General features: G+C 43.5%; 1 protein-coding gene across 14 annotated transcripts in view; it reads left to right on the forward strand.

Annotated features, from left to right (window-relative positions):
- Positions 1-12708, forward strand: part of WDR20 (WD repeat domain 20) — a 73563-nt gene that overhangs the window by 45262 nt on the left and 15593 nt on the right. For all 14 annotated transcript variants that reach the window (XR_016440368.1, XR_016440369.1, XR_016440374.1 and 11 more), the window contains exon 2: positions 6820-7002. Coding sequence is in view for 6 of the 14 variants with exons in the window: in XM_090034052.1 (XP_089890178.1) it covers positions 6820-7002 (183 nt within the window). In the remaining 8 variants the exon portion in view is untranslated. The remainder of the gene's footprint in view (positions 1-6819; positions 7003-12708) is intronic.

Below are 12708 nucleotides of genomic sequence, written 5' to 3' on the forward strand. Positions count from 1 at the left end.
TTAAACTTATTAGCATCCAGAATGTGGGTAAAAATGGGAGTCATATTCCATATGAGAGATAAATAGACTGTACCATCACTCATGCACGCTTTTACCTGGCCAAAAGTGGGACTACCTTGTGTGTCCTAGACAGCATTGTGGACAGATGGACGAGTGAGTACATGTGGCTCCATGTTGTCCAAGAAAGTTCTGGTTTCATCCAAGTCAGATGGTAGTCAGCATTGCTTACGCGTCCTCTTCAAGGATTTTCACTGAAGTGTAGAACAAAGTCACAGAATGTGAAGAGGCACACAACTGAAACAAAATAACAGATGAAACAATAATGGTTTGTATATTACTCTATCTGTAAAGGAAAGTACTCAAGGGGGAGGGGGGTGGGCTCTAAAGTAGGAACAAAGAGATTATTGGGGATTGTGTGCACAGATACAGACTTTTTTTGGCTGATGGCCAATTATTAAGCAGTCATATCTGCCGATACCAATCAGCTTACTAATATGCAGCCCAGCAACTTGGAGAGCAGCATCTAGTGGGTAAGTCTGTTGGGGGCGGGGGAGGGCGGATCAAGGCCTCTACGTGAGGGAAGGGAGGGAGCTGGGACGGGGCAGGCACTGCCTAGCTGGGGTGGGGTGCTGGACAGAGCCACAGGCTTGTCTGGAGGGGTGGGAGTGGGGGGCAGCTCCCATGCCCATGTGCACCCCTAGGGGAGGAATGGGGGGCATGTGCTCCTGGATGTGTGTGGTGTGAGGATGGGCTGGCTGCTGTGGGCTTAGGGGTTCACTAGCCTTTTCCCAGCATTGGGCTGCATTTGGGGTAGGCAGCAGTGGCACTGGGTGGGGGGGGCAGTTATAGGGTGGGCTACAGCCACCCCAAAATTCCCTGTAGCTCCCTCCCAGTGCCACTACTGCCCACCCTGAGCAAGAGGTTGGCCCTGAGCCCAAGTGGGCAGCCTGCCCTTGCCTCCTGTACGAATCTGGGGGGCACATATCCCCATGCCTGCCCTGGGGGTACTCACAGTAGTGGGAGCTGTCCTGGCTTGGCTGTGCAGTGCCTGCCCCTGCCCTAGCCCCATTCTCTCCCTTACCATGGGGGCCTCAATCTGCTCCCTGCACACCCCTTTCCTCCCCCCTCCGACTTACCAGCTGTATGCTGCTCTCCAAGCTAGCAGGGTGCATTCCTAGCCTCATGCATGTTATCACTTATCTAGGACATTATTCACCACATTGGCCAAAAAAAGCCAATTGCCAATAATATCAGTTTTCCTATTATTAGTGCCGATTTGATATGGACTGATACATTGGTGCACCTGTATTGGGAGTAGGTTCAAAATGAGAGAAGTGTTGGGGAATTGATAGCTTAATTATCTGGAAGAACAAGACCATTTGAAAAGGAAAGGGGTCATTATTACATGTGGACTGCAGAGAGGTTAGCAGAGATACCAGGTAGATTGCAGTGAGCCATAAAGTCAGTGCGTTTAGTCCATGGCAGGTCCAGTAAGGTTATGATTTTTTTTTTTGTTCAGGCCCATCTTCTGAAGATGGTGTTACAGATTTACCTTAAGCACAAGGATTGACAGGTGAGAAAAAAGGAATGATTATTCTGTGAAGAGTGTTTTGCCAGTGGTATTTACACATCTCAATTCATTATTGTATCCCGTGAGTTCATTCTGGAGTGTAGTTTTTGTTTAGTTTCACCCACATAGTTTCCAGGAGAGTATTTGGTGCATTGGATGAGATCTACCACAATCTGTGATAGACTTGTAGTATTTTCTTTGCTCCTACTTACTTTTTAGTGAGTTTTCATTTATATATGGAGTTGCACACATACTATTTTATCAGTTATTTACCTTAAGATTGCTGCTTTCCCAGACCTCGAGAAGGGTCTTTTCTGCCCAAAAGGTTGTCTAACTTTTGTTTCAACTCTACAGTTGTTCCACTAAAAGAGATAACAAAACAGTCCTTGCCTCTTCCACAGAAGTGACATTTTCATGGGCCTGGTCTATATCTGTGGCACAAGATTAAATTACTGGTATGGAAGGATACAGCCAGTTCAAGAGCAAAGAGATTTTCCAGTTAAAGGTATAAAAGTAGCCCTAAATCTTCATACTAAAATCTAAATGATTTAGCCTTTTCCAGCATGCTAGAGAAAGCAAGTAAGAATGTTCTGGCATCCAGATCTAAGAAATCCACACCAGTGAACACCCTTTCCCCTCCAATATAAAATACTGTAACTAAACATCTTGATGAAATACTCAGCTAAGTAAAGTTATCTTGATTGCAGTCACCTTGGCATGAAGGTATTAGAAAAGGCACCTTTCTTTGGGTTAAAGCTGTCCTATCTGTTCACACAGCTTAGAGCAGATTTGGTTGGATATGTGCTTTTGATTATATCCTTTTTCTTGCAAGCAAATTGCCTTTGAAAAAAATCACACATGATGTTGGAATACCTCTGATGTGGGGAAAGCTCCAAAAGCAGTGTCGATTTACAGTGTCAGGAAATTTCTAGTCTGTTATCCCATCATAAAACAAGAAGCCATTGCTAAGACTTCAGTTATTAGATGCTAGACTAGTATGTTTCTATAAATCCCAGCTCCTTTTAACTTGGTGTTATGTGTTCATACTCTTGTTGTCTGTTTGGCGCTCTGGGTGATCAGTTTCCCCATCCTGACTGCGATAGACAATTATTGCGGTGGCCTATATCCGTAAGCACTGGGACAAGGTTAGACCTGCCATTAAAAACATGTCTTTGGGTTGTGTTATAGAGTAAGCATGTTATGCTTCCGTAAGCTGCCTGTCGCTTACTGTCAGACACTGCCGACATGCTGCAGATCCCTGCCCTCTTACCTTGCCTATGCCCTTGCTGAGGGAATTTAGGGTCCTGTTTAGACTTACAGACAAACTTCAAGGTTCCTCTCTTTGCTGCTCTTGAATCTTCTTTTTCATAAGCATAGTTTCTTTCTCAGGGGTGTTCATTAGGTCTCCTGTATACACTCTTTTTCTCTACTATCTGGAGTTATCCTGAAGATCAGGAGGGAGGGGCACTGTCAATTAGTAGCCCTGTATTGGACAAGGAGACTGCTTCTTCAGTCTCCTGACTTTTTCTAAAATAAAGGTGGAGTGGACACATGATGGACATCCTTTGCCAGTAAGTCACTGTTGCTAAGTAAAGATAACCTTGAAGTGAAGAGTAACTATATAGGGATGTTAGGTTGTAGCCATGTTGGTCTAAGGATTCATGAGTTGGTCTAATAAAAGATACCAGATTTACCCAAAGAACCTTGTCTGCTTGCTGGTAAATAGTGGAGAGTCAGATGTCAGGCAGGTTATAATGTGCCATAAATCCAATGTCTATATTTAGTCCATGATTCTTTGTATCCAGGAGGTTGATGAAGTACAGTCCATAGGCTTATCTGTGTAAGGTGTTTTGTAAATTCCATTTGAGGATTAGAACCGAGAGATTGGAGAGAGTGGTTTTCTTATGAGAAATGTGTCCCCACAGATAAATGGGTATTCGTGTTTTTGATAGATTTCCAGTGTGCATTCATTCTAGTGTGTAGTTATTGTTTGGTCTCCTATGTATTTTCCATCGGGGCATTTGGTGCTTTGGATGAATATGTAACATTTCTGGAGGTGCGGCTATAAGATCCAGGAATGCTGATGGTTCTGTTGGGGGATGTAGTATTTGTTGGGGTGGTGGAGATGTTGGCAGGTTTTGCGTTCCATGTCATGGCATGGTCTGGATTCATTTGGTGCATTTTTGGGCTGTGGGAAGTTTGCTTCTGGTGATGAGGTTAACCAGTGGAGTGGACATAACTTACTTTAAAGCAGTCAGGACTTGTCATAGGGTAGATTTGTTGTAAGCAGTTTGCCAAATGGAAACTGGCTCCTCTGTCGCCCATGATCAGGTGCTGTAATAATGCTTATTGTAGGCAGCCAGCATCCACCCCATATTACAGATTAACATTTGGGTTGAATTAGTGTCTTTGCACCCTCCATCTTGTCCTTTCTTTTTAAGAAGGATCTCTCTCTGCCTTTACCTGCTTCTAATATAGCATTTTCCATATCTTGTATCTTCATTTTCCTGAGAATCAAGTATAGCTGTGTCTGGTCCATAACAGGCTTTGCATCTCTAAGTCCTTACAGGAAATAGCCATGCATTTCCCTCAAGGATGCTTGAGTTGTTGTTCCTCTTTGGCCCCAAGATACCATATTCAAGAAAATCTTGGGCATACTTTGGCTGTTCAGTAAGTCTTTGTGAGCTACATCCGTTGTTCTTCATAAGCCAGTACTCATGTGACTATCATCTGGCATCTCAAGGTTTAAACTTTAGAGGATCAAATTCCACTATTTCCAGAGGGGTGAGAGGATGCATCTATGAAACTTGCTCGTCAGTCTTATCTCCTGCAAACAGCATCATAGCTCACTTGCTGAGAACAGCAATAGCCTTTGGAGTTGAAAGGTCTTGCGTGTACTGTGTGATCTGTAGGGTGGCTTGTCAGATTTTCTCTGTACCTGTTTAACTCTAGAAGCTGGGCATTTGGATATTTGTGGGCGATTTCTTGCAGAGCATTCTCTAAAATGTCACCCTGGGAAACTTAAATTCCTCATGTAGTTCTGTTTTGAAGCCTTTCCAAAGGGATGCTGCTAGTAAAATCCCATTAGCTAAGGGAACTGTGGAACTTGCATCATGTTCTTTCATTGACAGAGTCCACAGATACAAGACTTCTTTCCCTTCCCCCAGAGTGTTTCCTTAGCGAGTTGAATGGAAGGTCCTGATTTCGTTCAAATTGGTTTATAAACTTTAATTTACACTACAGAGCATAACTTCCACCAGTAGCTGCATACGTACTACAAAGTTGTTTCTATGGGTATTATTTTTTATTGTGGAAGCAGTCTCAATTGGCATGCTTAGTGTAGCTGGCCAAGCCCTCCCCTGTAATGACCAACAAGCATGGTTCTGCTTGTATAGCTGTATGCAGGCTGAGCCCCTTGGTCTCTGAACCCTGTAACTTAAGAATTCAACCTAGATTTTCCTGTTCCATTTTGTGTTGCTTTTATGTGTTGTACAGCTATTATGACTGTATGGATACAGGGCAGTGTTTCTAGTCTTGAAGAGGCCAGAGATGACCTGAAAGTTTACATTGTATAAAGAGGGAACCCCTAGAAAAAGCTCAGAGCTTGTACACCAAAACTATTCCTTTTTAGAACAAGTCATAGCCACAAAATGTCCCAGTTCTATAAATGATTTAGAAGAATCTCTGGTTTTGTTAAAAATTCTGAATCTCATCATTGTTTTCTGTAGTAGTAGAGTGGTGCTGAAGCAAAGGTTCCTGAACACAGGGGCCACTTAAGCCCCTGTGTGCCTGAAGGTGCTGTATAATTTTACATCTTAATTGAAGGCATGGGAGTGCTGAGTTTTGTAATAGAACCTGTCAAAGAAAGGAGGCCTGAAGTGAAATTCTTTAAAATCTGTTTATACTAATCTAAAATGCCTTTTCAATCACTTGCCTCTGAGTCTTGACTCGTCTGACCTCGTTTCACTTGTTTTCTGGTCATCAGTCTTCCAGGACGGGCAGGACTTCGATTTGTCTGTTTCTTAAAACTGTCAATGTCTTCAGTCTGTAATGTGGAAGTTTCTTTGTGCTTCTGACTCTTGTCAGTCTGAGTCCCTTCTTTCTCTTCTTTTCTGAGTCTTATACATGAAAACTTGGGTATTTTAAAGCTAATTCTTTGTGTTCTTTTGCCTTTATTTTAGTATTTTTCTATTCTTTCAGTGCTGTCTGGTCATAAGGTAAAAATGCATTTTTGTATGCACCACTCAACTAAAAAGACTGTATTAAAATCGTCTCCAAAATAAAAGCTATGGTCCCAGTAGCACCCTATGCATAGACTAAGTCTCATTTAACCAAATAATGTTCTCCAAAAATAAGAGGTTAATTGTATGAGGCTCTCATGTACCTTCCTCATGATCCAGCTGCCATCAAATATATTAATTTATCAATGTGAGGCTCAGATCTAGTTATTAGATGATTCTGTGGTAAGAACAAACATCAATGCATACAGAAGAGATGCTCAAAGTTTAGCTCCAGAATTCCCTGTGTTGAGATGCACAGAAGGCAGGGTAGAGACGCACCTTTTATATACTAATTGAATCAGATACTTATGCTTTCTGACAAAGCAAGCTGCTGTTCATGAAAACATGCATCTCTGATTCGGTTAGTATGTACCAAGTACACCTCTACTCTGCCTTCTGCCTGACTTCAGACTAACATGGCTAAATATCTGTATTGGGACATTACAGTTTACAGCACAGGTTTTTGGGTAATTTTTTATCTTTAATTCAGTAATCACCAAAAACTTGATCAATGAATTTGGTATGAAAGGCTGTTACGTTTGTGTGTTCCAGAAAAGTTGAAAACTTTTCTCTATCCAGTAGTCCCCCTACACTTATTTCTCTCCTTGCCCTTTTAATCCCCTTCTCTCCCTTTGCACCCCTGCCTCAAATAGTCCTCTTTGAAATAAGCTTCCTGAAAGTTGGAAGCAAGATATTTCTCTCTTGCATGTGGTTTGTGGCACAGTATTTAGTGAAGCTGAAAGGTGTATTTGTCAGAGGAAACTCTTGGCATGTTAAATTGCTCAAGGCATCTTGCTGCTTGTTGTTGTGAAAGGAAACATGAAGTTGCTTTTTAAATTAATATTTTGTGATTTGTATTTAACCTTTGTTAATCTTGTTGCTATGTACAAATTTGCTAATGAAATTAGTCTGTCAAAGATGTGTTCGTAACAAAGTATCTTAATTTTGTTCTCATTGCTCTCTTTACAGGCTGCTGACTTGAGTAAACCAATAGACAAAAGGATATACAAAGGAACCCAACCTACGTGTCATGACTTCAATCACTTAACAGCCACAGCAGAAAGTGTCTCTCTCCTAGTGGGCTTCTCTGCTGGCCAGGTTCAACTTATAGACCCTATTAAAAAAGAAACTAGCAAATTATTTAATGAGGAAGTAAGTGGGAATCCTAATTTTTTTGCATGCAAACTTGCTTGTCATTTCTAAAAGTTGTATTTCTGTTAGATATCTGTTTCTGGAAAAGGTGTGTCTAGTGCCGAGCGTTAGAAAGCCACCATCAGTCGTCTTCACTTTATCCACTGTGCAACCAGATTCACCTTGGGGCTCACAAATACTAAAATTCTGTAGATTCTCTCTGTAGATGTCTTCAAACATCCCATTGTTCAATCAGCCTGAACAGACCTATGCTAGCTGACTGGCTAAATGACTGTTAAAAAGGTAAAACTTGGGTGCCTTTCTGCAAAAAGTAAACAAAAAACACTTAGGGTTTGATGGTTTCTCCTCCATGCTCTTCCCCCCCTTGCATTTCCCTACTCTTCACTGGGGAAATACTGATGATTTGACTGTAACTCCTTCCCCCACTCCCCCTCTCCCCCTCATATGTACCTAGTACCAGTAGGATTTGTAATTTGCCGTGAGTACAATTGCATCAGTAGGAGCTGTGGTGATGAGGCTGCAATAGCAGCTGATATTTTTTTCTGTGATGGCTGTTTATATGACACAGATGCTGAAAACTGAATTGATAGAGCTTTGTTTCAGCCCTTGAGTTCCCATCAGCATAGATGAAGTCATGATACTTGTGAAATTTGTCCACTAGTTCTGTCAGAAGTGTAGATGCAGCCTGTATGACTGAACTGTAAGATGGACAAGACAGTTGCATGCCTGAATTCTGGGTACACTAAAGCTTGTACAGGGTAAAACTACATTGAGAGATCTATGACAGAGGTTGCTGTTTAGACAGCATCTTTTTTGTAATGCTGGGAGAAACTTAGCATCTGGCCAGGTAGAGGAACCCCACCAATCACACTGTGCTCTGCACCAGAGGTGGAGAGAGCAGCCTGCTCAGAGGCACAGTATCAGGGAGGCTTTCAGGATTCCCTATCCCCACTGCTTCCTGGTCCCTTTTAATAAGTGTAGCTGCAACTCAAAAGTTGGGCATGTTAACCAACGGTGATTTATAGGTCCCAGGCTGTCTGCATCTCCTGTAAAGTTTCTGGTGCTGGGCAGATACCTGGAAGAGCCCTGGGCACAGTGGGATGACGTACAGCAAGCAGAGCTACCTTCCACTCCCTGGGAACCATAGGCACAGAGTAAGTGGGGGGCCTGAGGACCTTGGCCTCCCTTCTCCTGGGGAAGAAGGCTGCTGGGGCCCAAACCTGAGGAAAATTGTATCATATGTCTTAGGAATGATGACTGAGGCCAGGGATCTAGGTTTTCCATTCACTGTGGGGAAAATGTGGATTTTCTCTTTAATGGAGAAAAATGTGGGAAACCATAGGTTTCCCCTTGCAGGCTGGCAGAGTTCCAGCCTGAAAGGGGCTGTTTGGAGCTGTGGGGAGCAGGGAGGTGATCAGAGGTGAGGGGCGCCATGTGCATCTGCATGCACATGTGCACATGGCAGCCAAGCAGTGTTAGAGAAGAGCTCCTGCAGCTCCCTCCAGGTAATTTTGTGATGGAGGGGACACAAGTGATGGTGGGGTGGGAGGGTACAGGCAGTGCAGTGGGGGGGCATGTGCCCCCTAAGATTTCTGTGCCTAGAGGGGCTGCAGTAGGGCCAGACCAGCTCTGGCAGGCGCTGCCTCTGCAGCCCAGCAGGCAATACCTGGTGTGGGCAGGACTGCTGTGCTGCCCTGACTGCCAAGGTGAGGCATAGCAGTGGTGGTAGCACCAAGTTGTGCCCCAGTTCCTGCTGGGTGGGCAGGGAGTGCCTCACCTTGGCTGTGGTGACACAGTGCTCCTTCCCACACCAGGCCCCATCCACTGGGCCATAGAGGCAGCTCCTGCCTGGAGCTGGTCCAGCCCAGGTGCAACCTGTGCCCAAGTCTTGAGGGGGATGTGCTTCCTTACCCTGCCCCTGCTTCATCACCTGTGCCCCTTCCTGCCCCCCCCACATGTTGCCTGTGCCCACACTCCACCCTTCCCCACATGCTGGGGGGCACATATCCATCATCTTAGGCCACTCCAGCACAAATAAGCACCTGTGCCAGGAACAATCCCAGTTGGACAGTAATGTGGGAAATGGGGGTTTCTCTGCAAGCAGTGGCAGGGATTGATTGTGAGAGGGGACTGCCCCCAGCCAGCTCCTGCTGTCACTTGCAGGAAGCCTCCTCACCCATGCCTCTGTTCAAGCGCCTGAGGCAGTGCTGAACAGCTTCTGCCTCCATGGGAGTTTTGCTGGGAGCCAGGACAACAAAGATTCTGGTGCTACTTGTAAATCCAGGAACTTTTGAAGGGCTCGATAACTGAACACCAGTAGCTCCTTAAAGCCTAGGGAGTTTAAAGAACTCCCAGGCAGCCAGAGATTAACTTGAACTTACAGGCTTCCCAAAACCTGGGCTTACAAGCCTGTCCATGGACCTCTCCGTTCACTGACAAACCTCCCAGGAGTTGGGCGGGGGGTGAGCTGTGGAGCAGCGCTTTATCACCCCGTGGCTGAAAAGCATGTCTTTGTGCTCCAGCCAGGGGTTTGAAGATGTGGTTGTGCTTTTATTTTTTTTTGTAGTGTTACAAATGTTTTGTAGCACTACAAAATGGACATCTGGAGGCAGGCGCTACAGTACTGAAATTAGTAGCAGCAGAGATTGGAACTGAAAGTAATACATTTACTGCCTATGCTAATGTTGGACAGTTAAAATACAAACATTTATGTTGATTAATATTTATGTAAGCGGAACTTTTTAAAGCCAGTGTAGTGGTCTGCAGATGGAAATGGCAAACCTGGTAATATGAACTGTAATGGGCTTTGCTGCAAGAAGCCCTTAATAGATACTATCAGACAGACATTCAAGAATTGGGACTTCTTTGTACATGTAGTTAAAAATGATAGAGGTAGGTGAAGCTATGATGTGACTTGAAACCAGCAGGTTGATTTGGATGAGTAGTTGGCAGAGATGCAACTGCTGCCTCCTTCACAAGCTGATCTCCTACCCTAAAGAAGTCCAGGCGATAAAAAGTCCTCTGACGCATGTGACTAGCAAAATAGCTTAACGTAGTTACAGTGCAATCTTTTTACTTTATAGTTGCCTAATGAGTAAAATCCAATAAGACTGAATTAAACTTCATTACCATATATTGAAATGCCACACAAGTAAAATATATAAGATGCAGGGACTTGGATGGCTCATTTTGGTGAGATTATGAAACTGCTTGCTTCTGGCTGTGTAAATTTCAGTGCATGTCTACAGTGATGGAAAACTGTCTAGTTCTAGTTGTATGCAAGAGAAATTGGTCTTTTTTTCTAGTGGAAAAGCCTGTACCCTAACCAACTGCATCCTCAGGCTTAGGCTAAGGCAAATAAACTATTAACTCATCTTGGCTTGCTTTTTAACTCTTTTCCTTAAACCTACATATCTATGCAGCATCTGCGTTTTGATTCTTCTTGTCCTATGTTTCCAAGTTCCAACAGTCCTTCTATCCATGCCACCAAGCTTCTTGGCTAGGTCCTGACCAACTTACACCTCAATTCACTTCAGTTTCTTCCTCTTCCTCCTTTTCTGGTCTCGGGCTGTAGCCTTGCCCCTTCAAGTCTGTTCCTAATGTTGGTGGTTAACTGCTAAAGTCCCTCCCTTTGCACTCTCAGTGCGAACATGAAGTTCTTATCCAGGCTTTCAGAGCTCTCCACAGTTCAGTCCGTCTACCAGTACTTACTCTTATTCTCATCCTGTTACCCTTGGCAAAGACACTGAGATGAGACTTAGTTGCCTGCTTCTCCAACAAATGTTTTAGTGCTTTCTCCCCTGCTGTATTTCATGAGTAGAAGAAGCTTGCAGTTAAAATAGGTGAACTCACCACATTATTCATGATCTTCCCCAAAACTTGGCATGTTCCTTATACACTTGTAAAACTGCACTCTTTGTAATGGGTAGGCAGATGATTGATTGTGATCACTTGCTCCTGACTGGCCAAGAATTCTGCCCACCCTAGTTTTGTTTTTTGAGTTTTTTTGCAGGGGTGTAGGGGAGTTTCCTTATCTACTCTTCCCTGTCCTGTGTGTGTGTGTGTGTATATGGGCTTATTAACTTTTTAGATTGTAAGCTGTCTGGGGCAGGGTTTGCCATCTCTTTTTGTACAGTACTTAGCATAATATGGTCTTCAGATACTGCTTCAGTATAAACATTGGAATATTATTTACTTCTCGAGGTAGGACCTCTTGGTCACCATAATGGAGCAATGTGAGGAATCTTTCATTGTACCATAGTGGCACATGTTTTAATGGCTAAAAATTGATGTAGATTCTTACTTGCTGTCTCCCTATCATCATTGTCCTTGGTTGCACAAGGTAATTTTCTAACTAGTATCATTAGAGGTACAACTGAAAAGGCATGAATGATCAACAACGAGCATCTTAACTCTCTTCAAATGCAGAAAACACGGGACACTTTTTTTTAACAGCGTCACAAACTGAACAAAACTCATTTTGAAGACCCTCCTTGTTTCAAATGAAATTTGCTAGATTATATTACCATATTTACTGACACTACTTACAGCCTTCCCCCCCAAAAAACAGCCCTCCAAAACTGGGCATCTGAAGTGGGAAAGCTGATTTTTCTTTGCTGGAATAAAGATGGGGATGAATAGAAGCCAGGTAGATGCAGTGCTCTACTGGGTCCCAAGATGGCTGCTGCTGATCTCTGGCCCTAGCAAGCAGAAGGGACAGACTCCTGTGCTAATGCTGTCCTAGTGATAGCTACTGGTTGAGCAGAGTTGATTGTGCCTGAAAGAGCAGTTGAGCTGGCTCGGGGCCAGTGAGCTGCTGTGTGCAGGCTGTAGTATTCTGATTTTGTGGTATGGGAACAGCCCTTTATTTACAGGAACTTTACAAAGAACTATTTACAGTAAAGAAGAATCATCTTGTTACTGTCCTTGCAAGGGTCTGGGGCCTAGCCTTGCTGCTGTCATTCTACCCCAGGAATTTCTGCTGTTTTGTCCATACTGTCATGATGCCATGCTTCCTGGATACTCTGTTTCTAGGAGGACTTATTCTATCACAGTTGGCCATGACTCTGGCAAAGGCACTTTCTGTATTTGGAGGTATGCGAGACAATAAAGTAGTTTTCAGAACCTTCAAATACAATGACGACTACTGCAAGGCCAATGAGGAGACAGTGTCAAGTCCTTGGCAGAGCTTATCTACTGGGACTAATGGCAGCAAGTGCTCCAGATAGCTTAAAATGATGACTTAACTTCTGCTTGCTGAAGTGACAGACATGGTCCTAGAATGGGTAGTGTTACCTCATCTATCAGTTTTACTCTTTCTCTGACATACCTAAGTATACTTCACAGCTAGTCAGTTCCCAGTGTTTTCCTGTGAGTTCCTTTTTATTTTTTGTTACAATCTTAATTGAGAGGGCAGTTGAATTATACAGCCTACAACCCATGGCCCATTATCTTTCCCCTTATATACTGTTATCACTTGTTTCTAGATCAAGTTGTAGGTGTCAAGTGATCAGATGGGTGTGGCATGGCTGATCAGCTGGGTTTACAAATCTACTAGGTAATCAGGCTCAAGCAACCAGGTAATACTTTGGCATTTTTTCAGCACTGACAAGACAGTTGACGGAACACATTTGGATATTATTTAATGTGGCGCCTATTCCATCTTCAGTTGCAGAATCTATTAAAATATATTTATTTGAGAGGAGA

Source organism: Crocodylus siamensis, chromosome 2 (genome assembly GCF_052110815.1).
Source record: "Crocodylus siamensis isolate JL-2025a chromosome 2, ASM5211081v1, whole genome shotgun sequence".
Taxonomy (NCBI): domain Eukaryota; kingdom Metazoa; phylum Chordata; order Crocodylia; family Crocodylidae; genus Crocodylus; species Crocodylus siamensis.